At 33.7% G+C, this 12,537-nt stretch overlaps 1 protein-coding gene and 1 long non-coding RNA gene across 2 annotated transcripts; one reads left to right on the top strand and one right to left on the bottom strand.

Annotated features, from left to right (window-relative positions):
* Positions 1-384: 384 nt before the first annotated feature.
* Positions 385-4,584, top strand: LOC104901404 ((R)-mandelonitrile lyase-like). Its single transcript, XM_010688976.4, has 3 exons — positions 385-1,018; positions 2,414-3,926; positions 4,021-4,584. Exons 1-3 carry the CDS (start codon positions 937-939, stop codon positions 4,058-4,060), a joined length of 1,635 nt encoding a protein of 544 aa, XP_010687278.1. The 5' UTR covers positions 385-936; the 3' UTR covers positions 4,061-4,584.
* A 1,386-nt stretch (positions 4,585-5,970) lies between these two features.
* Positions 5,971-12,537, bottom strand: LOC130589806 (uncharacterized). Its single transcript, XR_008967466.1, has 2 exons — positions 12,206-12,537; positions 5,971-6,619 (listed from the first exon to the last, which is right to left on the bottom strand). It is a non-coding gene; the product is annotated as an uncharacterized LOC130589806 (long non-coding RNA).

Raw genomic sequence — 12,537 nt, 5'->3', positions numbered from 1 at the left:
ATCATTTGTTGTTAAATGCATTTTATTAGTATATTCCAAAAGTTGAGCTATTACATAAGCTTCATATATTATATTTAGTAAACTAATATGATTAAGATTTTATGTAATCAAATATTACATCCAAACAAACATAGATCATCTTCTTAAATATTATGTTCTTAGTTAAATTTGTGTCAAACACTATTCTTGTATAAAATTTATCACTTTATTTATAGAATGTTAAAAAATTACATTTCTTTTTCAAGCTAAAGTTTGCCTCTCTTTATTACATCAACACTCTTTTCTCTCCCTATCTCCAATACTTTCCTTTACTATATTTTATCTCTTTCTAAATCTCTCTTTATTACATCAACCATCGCTTCTCTCTCTCTTTCATCCAATACTTTGATTCACAATTATTTTTCTCTCTAGTTTTCACTACTATCTTTTTTTATTTTGCTTTGAACTTTTTCTTTTCATTCTATCACTTAAAAAAGTTTTAAGTTAAATATGAGACGTGAGTAAATATGACCCGTCGTGCTGGCGGGTTAATGAATGAGGCACAACTCGTTCCATGCGCCATAGTGTTCGTATTTTAGTGTCATTCTGATGCATAAACTATCATATAGTATTAGAAATTCAGAATCATCGTTATCTCAGATTCTCTCAATCATATACAAGTAATTAATAAATCTGCATGAATGTAATTGATTTACTGCTTCAGAAATCAGAACCAATTTCTAACCGAATTTCTAACGACACCTATCCCCTCCCCCCCTTTCTCCCTACAGTACTCTGTACAACTCTCTCTTCAGCAGACCCTTCATTGACTTTGTTACAAACATTGGGAAAAACACCCCATAAACATTTTCTTGCTACCCATTTCTCTTTTTTTTGCAAGAAAAACAGCCAAGAAAACACAAAACCCCAAAAAAAAAAAAAAAATTTCACAAGAAAATGGCGAAACCCAGGTTGTGTTATGGAGTAATTTTGATTCTTCTCACTTTCTTTGGGTCTATTACAGCACAACCACAAACGCGTAAGTCTTTCTCAATCTTTTTATTTCAGCATTATTCTGGGTTTCTCTGTTTTTCCTCTGTTCATCATTTACTCAATTAATTGCTAAATTCTTCTTATAGTTTTTCTTCTTTCCGTGTGATTTTTGTTAATGCATGTCATATATATGCTGAAGAAATTCGTCCTGCTGAGTTCTTTTTGTATACCCAAGATTCTTGTTTTATGGTTATATATCTCGTTTATTTACTATTCAGCTGTGAGATGTTACTCAAATTAGCATCATGTTTTCAGTAGTTTTCTTGTTTTAAGAGAGTGAGAAATTAACATCCTAAAGTCCGGAGCAAATGAAACATGTTGGAGAAATTGAGAAAATTAGTAGAAATTTTGAGCAATGATTAGCTTTCAGTGTTTCACGATTGCAAAAAAAATTTATAAATAATTTATCAATTTTCAATGTCATCAATGGCATAAAATATGTATGGCAGTGCTGATATAGATACAGGGGGTTACACTTTCTGTAATTTTGGCACAATGTTACATTAGTTCATTTTGAAATTGACTTATAATACCAGTAATTTCTCAACTCTTCTGTATATTGGGGACAGTTTTGGGTAATTCAGACTCATAATACCAGCAGAAAAGGTTCAATGGCTAGCCCCATCCTAGTTTCTGATAACCTTCTACCCTTGTTTGTTGATTTGAACAATAATTCGCTGCTTAATTATGCCGTCTTTGATATTAGTTTTGTATCGTGGTTGCATCATTAAAGTTCGGGTTGATGGACCATTACTTCAGATCCTTCATGGTAAGATACATGCTTTCGAGCATCGATATACCGGGATCAGGAGGGTGGATTCATGGAGTGAATGAGAAAGTAGCCAGTATGAATAATAAGAATACCAATTTATGTGGTCATCCATTTGCCGGTAGACAACCTTTAGAACTAGGGGGGAATAATGCTGCAAGTTCTCTATGCAGTCACATTCTTTTGGATTTTTCATCAACTACCCCACTTTTTGTGCATATAAACATATCAGTAACTTGTACAGTTCTTGAAATGGCTTCATTTCATGTTCATAAGGTACATAGTATATTTTTTGATTTGTCATGCGTTTCGGTCCCCATTCAACTCTTCAACAAATCTGCTTGAAATTTACAGAACAAATATTTAACGGGTTTGGATAATGTATTTGGTTTACTATATAATTAGAGCATTGTGAAAGCGGTATTTTTTGAAAAGCTATTCACAATTTGATTGCTCATTTATAAGCAGCAATAGATATGCACTGATCACTTGAGGTGGGGTATGTTGATAATTTTTCTGAGTGCTAAAATATTTGTACTTCTTCGAATGGGAAGAAGTTTTCTGGTCTTCCAATATAACTCTCAACTTTCTGATGCTTAATGCATTCTGCAGCTCCTGCCTATCTTCAATTTACTGCAAATGCTACTGAATTCCCTATAGAAGACTATTATGATTATATAATTGTTGGAGGTGGAACTTCTGGATGCCCATTGGCAGCTACGTTGTCAGAGAATTACAAGGTACTTTTGCTGGAACGAGGAGGAGTGCCGTACGGGAACCCAAACTTGATGACCCAAGAGGGCTTCTTAAACACCCTTTTGCAGATTGATACATTTGATTCTCCTGCACAAGCATTTACTTCAGAAGAGGGTGTGCCCAATACTCGGGGTCGTGTTCTTGGTGGAAGCAGCGTTATAAATGCCGGGTTTTACAGCAGAGCTGATAAAGAGTTTTATGAGAAGTCTGGTCTTAGTTGGGATTTGAGAATGGTGAATCAGTCCTATGAGTGGGTGGAGAATGCTATTGTGTTTCGGCCTGAATTAAGAAATTGGCAATCTGCTGTAAGAGATGGCCTGTTGGAAGCTGGGGTGAATCCATACAATGATTTCAGTTTGGAGCATGTTTTAGGAACAAAAATAGGTGGATCTACATTTGATAGCTCCGGTAGAAGACATAGTGCTGCAGACCTTTTGAACTTTGCAACAGCTTCAAATATAAAGGTAGCTGTACATGCGAATGTACAAAGGGTTATACTTGCCACATCTTCTGCATCAGGGAACTCAAAGCTCTCAGCAATTGGAGTAGTGTATCGTGATACGCTAGGGCATTATCATCACGCAATGGTGCGTGATCATGGTGAGGTCATTCTGTCAGCTGGTGCCATTGGAAGTCCTCAGCTTCTCTTACTTAGTGGAATCGGTTCAAGGCCATACCTGTCGTCATGGGGTATTCCAGTTTCCCATCACTTGCCTTACGTGGGCCAGTTTCTCTATGATAACCCCAGAAATGGAATCTCCATTGTCCCGCCAACTCCTCTGGAACATTCACTTATTCAAGTTGTGGGCATCACTGATACAGGAGCTTACTTGGAAGCTGCATCAAATGTGATTCCATTTTCTGCCCTTTCCCACTCTGTTTTTACCCGGTCACCATCTTCACCAATTTATCTGACTGTGGCTACAATCATGGAGAAAATTTCTGGTCCAGTTTCATCTGGCTCACTTCAGTTGGCTTCCACAGATGTTAGACTCAACCCAAGCATCAGGTTCAACTACTTTACTGACCCACAAGATCTACAGTTGTGTATAGTTGGCTTGCGTAAAATAGCAGAAATTCTAAGAAGCCGGGCCATGGAAGATTTCAAGTTTACATGGGCTGGAGGTAGAGATTTCAGATTTTTAGGACCTGGACTGCCCATTGACCTATCAGATGATGCACTGATGGGTGAATATTGTCGCCGGACTGTGAGCACTATATGGCATTATCATGGTGGCTGCATCGTCGGAAAGGTTGTGGATCCTGATCTCCGAGTGATTGGTATCGATGCTCTCAGAGTTGTCGATGGGTCAGTATTAACTGTATCTCCAGGAACGAATCCTCAGGCCACAGTTCTAATGCTTGGCAGGTGGGTGTGTATAAACTCATAATGTTCATATATAGTTCTTGTATTAATTAACAGAACTGCTAAGTGCTAACGACTGTAGTGTTTTCTTGGTCAGATATATGGGACTGAAGCTGATGCAAGAACGAAGAGAATAAGATGTCACGTTTACTAGCCAAAACAACACTAGTAGATGCAACCTTTTGTTCCCTTCAAATACATAGCAAAAGGCTGCTTTATGATCGATTTTGTTAAGCTGATTTCTTTCTTCGTTTTTTTATTTTTTTGTTCATAATTGGTAGATGTATGAGATATTGTCTTGTTAGCTCTACTGAAAGTAGAGCACTGTAGAGGCTTACTGCCTTACTGTACATGTCATAGGAGTGTAGCAAAATGCTCTCTAAAGAGTACCATTGTGCAATACATGTCATAGGAGTGTATGGCAATAGTATCCATGCATCTTAAGCCTAGATTTTGATCATACTCACAAACCCCTATTTTCTTGCATATTTCTTGGTTTTGTTGGTGTATAGCGATTGAAAGGCGAGAATCTATAGCAGTCGGATGTGATCTGTCCGCGTCCAGCGTGATGTTCTGATCTTGTGTCAGCCTATCTTATTTAAAGCAATGAACATGAAGCATATTCCATGATTCCATCTCAGAGGTGGCAACTTTTTTCTTACGGTTCCAGATTGTTGTAATGGTTGGATTTATCACATAGATTTTACATATTGGACAGAGAGATCCACATTTCGGAAAGTTCTGCTTGAGCCTTGAGAATGGAAAGTAATGAGACAAAGGGAGTATAATAACATACTGATTATTAAAATTATGTGCCAGCGCTATTGTGTCCGGTAACATCAGCCAAATGCTCTGGAATTTCTTTAAATTACCAATCTTGTTTAGGCTTAATGCTTTTCGAGCTGTCAAAAGAATTAAGCCATAGCCCCTGTGCACATTGCACAACACCCTGTCACGATGTCACCCCTCCCCCATCCTCCTGTGGCCAACGCCCTATCACCCCCTCCATCCTGAACAGCCCCCATCCCTCCCCCCACCCTCTGCGCACAATGCCTTGCCACCCCTCCCTTTTCTCTCAGTTTCTCTCTAATCCTACATTTTGCCTTATTGTAGTCAGAAAATTTCAAGATTGTAGTTCGAAACTGTGCCAAATCCAATATCTTAAACTACAAAAGTACTCGAGAGCTAAACATGACCAAAACCTCAAAATTTAACACCAAGTTCAAATCTTTATCATGGCCCAAATCATACATTAACCTATATTTCAACATCCAACCCACAAATCCCAGCTCAAACCACAAATCATTTCTTATCATTTCCCAGATTTAGCAATAATTCATCGAAAAAATTTCATAAATTTACCTTTTATAATCAATTTTTTCCAAAAAAAATACTTTTTAAAAATTTTCTTTCAAAAAACTACCTTATATAACAAATTTGTTTTAATATACTATCATTTTATCATAAATGGAGTTTAATCTTTATTATATAAGGGAACGGGGGAGCAACGGTGTCCTCTTTTGAAATGCTTATTTTGCCCCCTTTCCTTTCTAAATTACAAAGGAATGTCAAAATCAAAATCGGCACTCAAAGAAAACTACCGAAAATTATTTTACAACACTCACTCACAAATCACTTAAAAGAAGTAACTTTACAAATCATTCATACAATTGAGAAAATCACGTTATAAAAATAACGCAAATCATTCAAATAATCAGGAAACTTTATTAAAACTTAAAATTAACATACAAACTAAAACTAATAACCTAGAACGTCAATACATACAAAAATATTTACAAAAATTTACATATAAATCACTATTCTCAAGAACCATTCACAAGTAATGGTGGGTCATAATAAAAAATAGAGGTGTATTTGTAGTGAAATCAGAATTTAGAAGTTAGACAAGGAAAAAATTATTTACTTTTTTTATAGTGTTTCCTATATATAATGAAACTTTTACATATATTTGGACCTATATTTTTTTATTATATAATACCGATTAATTATCAATGTAAAAAGGTTTATGTAAAATATCATTCAAGAATTAAGGTACAACATATCTCTATTATATAAGGGAAGGGGGAGCTATGGTGTCCCCGATTGAAGAGACTATGTTACCCCTTTCCCATTCTAAATTACAAATTCACTTACAAATCAAAAGGGGCTTCAAACAAAAATACCAAAAATATAATTATAACAATCACTCACAAGTCAATTAAAATCATAAAATTGCATAATTTACGTTATGCAAATCACTAAAATGAGAAAACTTTACAAAAACTTAAAAATTCACTTACAAACTACAATTTATGTAATATTGTACTTAATTAAAAAATCAACTAAAAAATTATAATATTAGAAATCATAAATAAATTCAATAAAATTTCTATTTTGTTTATAGAATTTAACGTTGAAAAGTTAAAAAAAAAAAAAACAAAAAGAATGATGAGAGACTTAAGTGACAGAAACTAAACCAATCAAATTTGCAACTAAAAACAATTATACTTCGTATGTCTAATGTTCAAATTTAGACTCCTATGCCAAAAAAAACGAGTTTCTGTTTCAAAAACACTTCAAGCACGCATTGCGTGCAAAAAATTCTAGTCACTAATAATTGAGTCATCGTAAATTGCTATTCTTTCCTCCCTTATCATTTTTCTCTTCTTTTCTCGCTACTCCATCGGCAGCAACACCTAGGACGATTACCATTTATTGATTAGTATTAAACATAAATGTAACATGGTAGTATATTGAAAGGAATATGTTATATAAGATTTTTTTTTGAAAGAAAATATTTAAAAGATAATTTTTTTGAAAAAATTTGGTTATAAAAGCCAGTTTCTTGAATTTTTTCCTAATCCAAATAACTACTTTCCTCAAATTCATCATTTCAATGTTCAAAACCAACACCAAATCAAACCCACGTTCGATTGAACCAACCATCATTAATTTAAAGCTCAAAAACATAACAAAACAATAATTCTCCGCAAGACCGCAACCCAATTGACCAAATCACTCAATAAATTTGTCAAAAAACAAAAACAAAATGATTAGAAATGTTTCATACCAGCTACAAGATCAAAAGGTGGGATCAGTTTGAGCGAACAGCTTAAAGGTTGGATTACTATAATCATTTTTTCCTACAAGATAACCTACATACTCCAAATTATACTTTAACATATTTCGTTATATAATAGCGCTCTTGTAATTGTTCTGCTCATACCTAAAACTAAAAAACAAAGCATTATGAGTCCAAACTCGATAACATATTATCCTAACATCGTTAATTCATTTCAACTCATTTTATTTGCAAATAGGGAGAACAAAACATAGTAAAACACATCAGAAATTCATAATGAAATAGTAGCATATTAATTATTATAAGTGGCATCTTGATACTTCATAAGTTCCTATTATATTTTCATTTTTTTTAACACGGTAGCAAATATAGACTTGCGGGGTTTCTCCCTACCTCGCAATGATCCTCAAGGTGCCCTTCTCCTTTGTTGGATACACGACTCACACCAAAATAGAGTAGTAATATAACATAATATGTGGTACACCTCAAGGAGATAATAAATATAGCGTAACATTATACTGTCATAACCTCTTTCACTTTCATTTATCATGTTTCGTTTATTTAGCATTTCATCGCAAAAGCCTTAGAATTTTCCTGAATCGTGTGAACATCAATAACTCATAAGCTCATAATATATATATATATATATATATATATATATATATATATATATATATATATATATATATATATATATATATTATATATATATAGAGAGAGAGAGAGAGAGAGAGAGAGAGAGGAGGGCTCTTGTGAGAACACCTCCTCTATGTGAGAACAAATCTGGACCTTTGGATCTAATCTAATCTAACCATTCTAAATACACTTATGAGTAATGGCATTTTCATAATTTAGTTTAACCCTTACCCTCCTTCTCCCCCCACCCCTTTCACGCTACCTTTGGATCTCTCTCTATCTTCTCTTTCTCTCTCCTCTATATCATCGTTCATGGAGTTTTAGTTCTTCAATGTTTTAGTTCGATTATTTGCGGATTCCACACTACTTTTTTCATAAAATGTGTTGGTTACTATGATACAACAGAGGGTCACTATGATATGGCAGAGGGTTGTATTGGTTACTATCTATGATACAACAGAGGGTTACTATGATATAGCATAGGGTCACCATGATATGGAAAAAGTAAATATTATTTTTTCTTGACTAATTTCTTTAAACATGTGATAGATGGGTTATTATGATATAACACATGGTCATTATGATATTTTTCTCATAGTTTTGCAGGCTTAGTTGCTCAATGTCATTTTCTTGATTCTCTTATTAATTTTCTTCAATTTTAGCTTTAATGGACAAAAAAAACAGCTCGAACACATATGACATATAGTGACCGTTATACATATATAGTCACCCTTTTAATGTAATTCTAGAAGGTCGTGATTTTCAAAGAACAAGTTCAACGCGTGAGAGAGAGAAAAAGTTGCTTGATACAACAGAGGGTCACTATGATATAGCAAAGGATCACCATGATATGGAAATAGTAAATATTATTTTTTTTCTTGACTAATTTCTTTAAACATGTGATAGATAGGTTATTATGATATAACACATGGTCACTATGATATTTTCTCATAGTTTTACAGGCTTAGTTGCTCAATGTCGTTTTCTTGATTATCTTGGTAACCTACGGATGAGATTCATTCTCACATAAAAAAGTGTTCTCGCATAGGGACCTATTCTCACCGGATCCCAACCCTATATATATATATATAAGGCTCTTGTGAGAACACATATCTTATATGAGAACACCTTCTTGCGTGAAAAAAGATCTGAATCGTTGATTAAAACTCATCTGACCGTCGAGATTTATTAGGTGATTAATGGCATTATCGTAATATTGTGCATACTCACCCCCAATTTACTTCCTCTTTCACGCATCAAATTTCTCTCTCTAAACTTTTACAGTAGCTTCATCTCCCCCCCCCCCCCCTTCTCCCTCTCTCTCTTAAACTTTCACCCATGAATTTCATCTTCATCAAATTCATTTTGATTCATGCGATTTCATCAGTTTTTTTAACAATTATCTTCACCAAATTTCCAGATTTCACGTTATTTAAGTTTATTACAAAGGTAAATTTTCAAATTTGATTCTATTTTTCAATCACGCAAATTCAATTTTATTTATTTTCTCTCTCCTCCATTGACGTTTGTTAAATACTTTTGCTGTTTTCAGACAAATTCTGCAATTACATCTCTCCTCTTTGCTTTTGTCTTTGGTTTTTCGATCCTTAAAAGATGTCAAATCTCTAGTAGATTGAAGAACCACAAAACAAATTTCTAGGGTTTTGGATTTGTGCTTCATTTTTCATCCTTAATCCACCAATACGAGATCTCAAATTCAAGCAGAAATCCGCAAAAATGTATATCATGTTCTAAATAAATATATATATATCATGTTCTAAAATAATAAGCAACATGTTCTAAATAAATATATATATATATATCATGTTCTAAAATAATAAGCAACATGTTCTAAAATGATGTACATCATGTTCTAAAACGATATACATGATGTTCTAAAACGATGTACATCACACACACACACACACACACACACACACACACACACACACACACACACACAACACCACACACACAACACACACACACACACACACACACACACACACACACACACACACACACACACACAACACACCACACACACACCACACACACACAACACACACACACACACACACACACATATATATATATATGAAACTCCTTCTTTAACATTTTAAGTATCCCAGCCACAATCCATATAAGGAATCATATCATACAACCCTTTAACGTAATTATTATACATGCATCACTTCACAAACACATTTCAAAAGGGATCTTGGGTGTTAGCTTAATTAAATTAGTGACCTTGAAAGTCGGGGGAAAGTTGTAATATCCCTTCCTTTAATCTAATCAATAATTTAAATAATGAAAATATGAATATTTATTTACTTTAGTACTTAATTAGATTTCTAGTTATTATTACTAGTCATTAATTATTGTAAATAAAAAACGTACAAGTTATCTTATTAATTAATAACAAATAAGAAAACATTAGTGTGTTAGTCCAAAGTCATTAAATGTCCAAGTCCTTGTCCATAGAGTTTTCATTAGTTTAAACCCTATTCATATTACACATAAGTTTTTGTTTGAATTCAATTTTTTGTTAGCTTAAAGAAACAATCTTCAAATATTACTTTAAGAAAAAAATTACTACTAATTGTGATGATTATATAAATTAACCCAAGTTAATTTTTTGGTATATTACACTACTTACTCTAAATGTAAGTTCAAAGTCTAGTTGTATAATCTGCTTGCTCTAAATGTAAGTTTAAATTCTAAATGTAAGTTCATATTAAGTTGAAAGTCTAGTCTTCCTTACCATCTAGCCTACTTACTCTAAGTTAAGTTCAAAGTCTAGTTGTCTAGCCTGCTTACTCTATATTTAAGCTCAAACTCTAGTTGTCTAGTCTGTATATCCTAAATGTACATTCAAATTCTAGTCACCCTAAAACCTAGCCTACTTACTCCAAATGTAAGTTCAAAGTCTAGTTGTCTAGCCTGTTTACTCTAAATGTATGTTCAAAGTCTAGTTGTCTAGCCTGCTTACCCTAGATGTAAGTTCATGTCTAGTTTTCGCTATTACCATCAAAAGCATACTTATTGAGTCATGTTGCATAGTCCAGTCCATTTCTGCATTTGCAAATAGTTAGGCGCATATCTTCATCATGTCAAGCATATATACCTAGTTCCAAAACCCATATCAAGTTGATACCGCCCATCTCATTTTCATTTCTCATTTCGAAAGTCATTTCCAAAAGCTTAGAAGCAAGGTCCATTCAATTTTGTTCAAGACTGGTTGAGTGATTACAACTTAGGAACGCCTAATGGAAAAACAAAAAGGTGAGCCCACTCCAAGGCTCATCAAATGAAATATCACCACCCCGACATTACTTAGAGTCATGAAATTGTTTTTGATTGCCTTCACGATATAGGCGTGATCACTTCCATAGAGCCTACTCCAAACCCCATACCTAAAAGAAAAATCCAAATGTTGCAACCTAAACTTCTACTGCGAATTCCATCAAAGTAATGAACGTTGGAAATCTAGTGTTGGATCCTAAAAATGCAATGCAAAACATGGGTGGTGTCAATAGATTTTCTAATACTTCCTACAACAAGAGTCGATATCACCAGCAACCCTTTAGGCAGTGTGTCCCTAGTTTAAAAGGGATTAGTCTTTTATTTTTGGTTTTCTAGGTTGAGTTAAAGAGTACTTACCCTAAACTATTTTTGTCTTTTTCGATCGATCCTATGTCACTTTAGGACTTTCATTCAATATAGCCTTTTTCCTTTTTATGAATATCATTTTATTTTCATTGGCCTTCTATAATTTATGCTTTGATCGAATTCGATGATGAAACCCAAATCATGTTGTCTCTAATGACCTTTGATTAATAACAAAAAACATAAAAATTGACATGATTTGGATTATGTCATTTACCTCTCCATCATTTCAAACAACCATCACATTCATAAACCATCTTTAAGCAACAAAATATGTTTATGAACCATCATCTCTATGGTCTTCATATCAAATAACCCTTGAACTTAAAGCTCCACAAAAAAAAAACCTTCAGACCTTCCAACATCATGAACCGCAAAATTTGTGTACAATTCTCAGTACACTAGTGAAAAAATCCCTACTAATTCGGTCAATTTGGGCTCAACTGATCCGAAATCAGACCGGATCAGTTGGCTCGGAGCAGTTAATAATGAAATACAATTTAGGTTTTATAGCTGAGTAGAAACTTATGTTTAAACTAAAACATGTGGATCTCGCAAAATTCAAGCTATTTTTTTTTTGATAATTGCAAAATTTAAGCTATTGAATTTATTTTAGGACATCAGGATGGAATATATAATTTATTTTGAAACATACTTTTCTATTTTTTTTTTTTTTGTGAGAATATATTTTATATGAGACTTTTTATTATTAAACTTAACCCCTTGTTAGAGTCCGACCAAAAAGTCAAAATTGAGTTGATGACCAACCCTTACTCCCCCTTCATGCACAAGGACAAATCTAGCGTGGGTTCAATGGGTTCAACTGAACCCACGAAGATCCGGAAAAAAAGGAAAAAACGATGAAAAATAAAAAACAAACTTAGATATATATCACCTGTGCGCTACTGACGCAGAGGTAAGCCTTTGGTTCTGTGGTAAGCAGCGCGCGAGAAGAGTCCACTGAATTTTAGCTTCATAACGGTTCGATTCCAGTTGGTAACATTTTGCATTTTGCCTATTTCTGTTTTCCATTATATCTTTTACAATTTGTAGCAGCTTACTGTTGCTCTTTCATTATCTTTGTTTCACTTTTTTGGCCGACTACTTTTCTTTTTTGTTTTATCTTTTTAAATTATTTGGCAATTCGATCCCAACAATTTTCATTTCTTGTTTTTTCTTTTTGCTTAATACAACTGAACGTTAACTTTTGTTAGATGGAATACATTA

The sequence above is a fragment of the Beta vulgaris genome, chromosome 8 (assembly GCF_026745355.1).
Source record: "Beta vulgaris subsp. vulgaris cultivar EL10 chromosome 8, EL10.2, whole genome shotgun sequence".
In the NCBI taxonomy this organism is placed as follows: domain Eukaryota; kingdom Viridiplantae; phylum Streptophyta; class Magnoliopsida; order Caryophyllales; family Amaranthaceae; genus Beta; species Beta vulgaris.
Note: the sequence above shows the minus strand (reverse complement) of the source record. Positions and strands in the feature narration are given on the sequence as shown.

Excerpts from the sequence above, each read along its gene's own strand:
- LOC104901404 (XM_010688976.4), top strand. The coding sequence starts at position 937 with ATGGCGAAACCCAGGTTGTGTTATGGAGTAATTTTGATTCTTCTCACT. Across the intron at positions 1,019-2,413 it reads TACAGCACAACCACAAACGC|CTCCTGCCTATCTTCAATTT; the intron begins GTAAGTCTTTCT and ends TGCATTCTGCAG. Across the intron at positions 3,927-4,020 it reads ACAGTTCTAATGCTTGGCAG|ATATATGGGACTGAAGCTGA; the intron begins GTGGGTGTGTAT and ends TTTCTTGGTCAG.